This window comes from Fulmarus glacialis, unplaced genomic scaffold (genome assembly GCF_000690835.1).
Source record: "Fulmarus glacialis isolate BGI_N327 unplaced genomic scaffold, ASM69083v1 scaffold40967, whole genome shotgun sequence".
Classification (NCBI taxonomy): Eukaryota; Metazoa; Chordata; class Aves; order Procellariiformes; family Procellariidae; genus Fulmarus; species Fulmarus glacialis.
Genome location: NW_009225882.1, coordinates 12,241 through 12,695, shown reverse-complemented (window position 1 = coordinate 12,695; position 455 = coordinate 12,241). Strand labels below are relative to the sequence as shown.

At 43.1% G+C, this 455-nt stretch overlaps 1 protein-coding gene across 1 annotated transcript in view; it reads left to right on the top strand.

Annotated features, from left to right (window-relative positions):
- Nucleotides 1–307: 307 nt before the first annotated feature.
- LOC104080291 (protein unc-45 homolog B-like) overlaps nt 308–455 on the top strand; it is a gene marked incomplete at its 5' end in the record, with an annotated part of 1,612 nt that continues 1,464 nt past the window's right edge. Inside the window, one exon of the mRNA XM_009582633.1 lies at nt 308–425. Coding sequence (XP_009580928.1) covers nt 308–425 — 118 coding nt within the window. The remainder of the gene's footprint in view (nt 426–455) is intronic.

The following is a 455-nucleotide window of genomic DNA, read 5'->3' as shown; positions in this document are numbered from 1 at the left end:
TTCTATGATTCTATGATTCTATGACTATGAAGGCTGGTCAGTTTGAGCTACCTTTGGCAGAGCTACAAAGGTCTCAGAACTAAAAGATTAATAAAATAGCCAGGAAGAGGAGAGTGGCACATTTTTCTCTAGAACGAGGAAAGATATGAACCTAATCTGCATTAGATAGGGAGTGAACCACATGTCATGAGCTCCAGTGCTGCAGACACTGATTTGTTTCAAGGCCTTCCCTGCCTGCAGTTGATATTTTATAAGTTGGTTATTGCTGGTCCCATGATGTATTTTATTTGACTGCTCTTCAACACAGGATGAAGATAGTCAAAGAGAGGGCCCTGCCTGATATAGAAAACTATATGTTTGAGAATCACGACCAACTTCGACAGGCAGCCACAGAGTGCATGTGCAACCTGGTGGTCAACAAGGAGGTAACTCACTGGGCATCTCGGACTTCACTG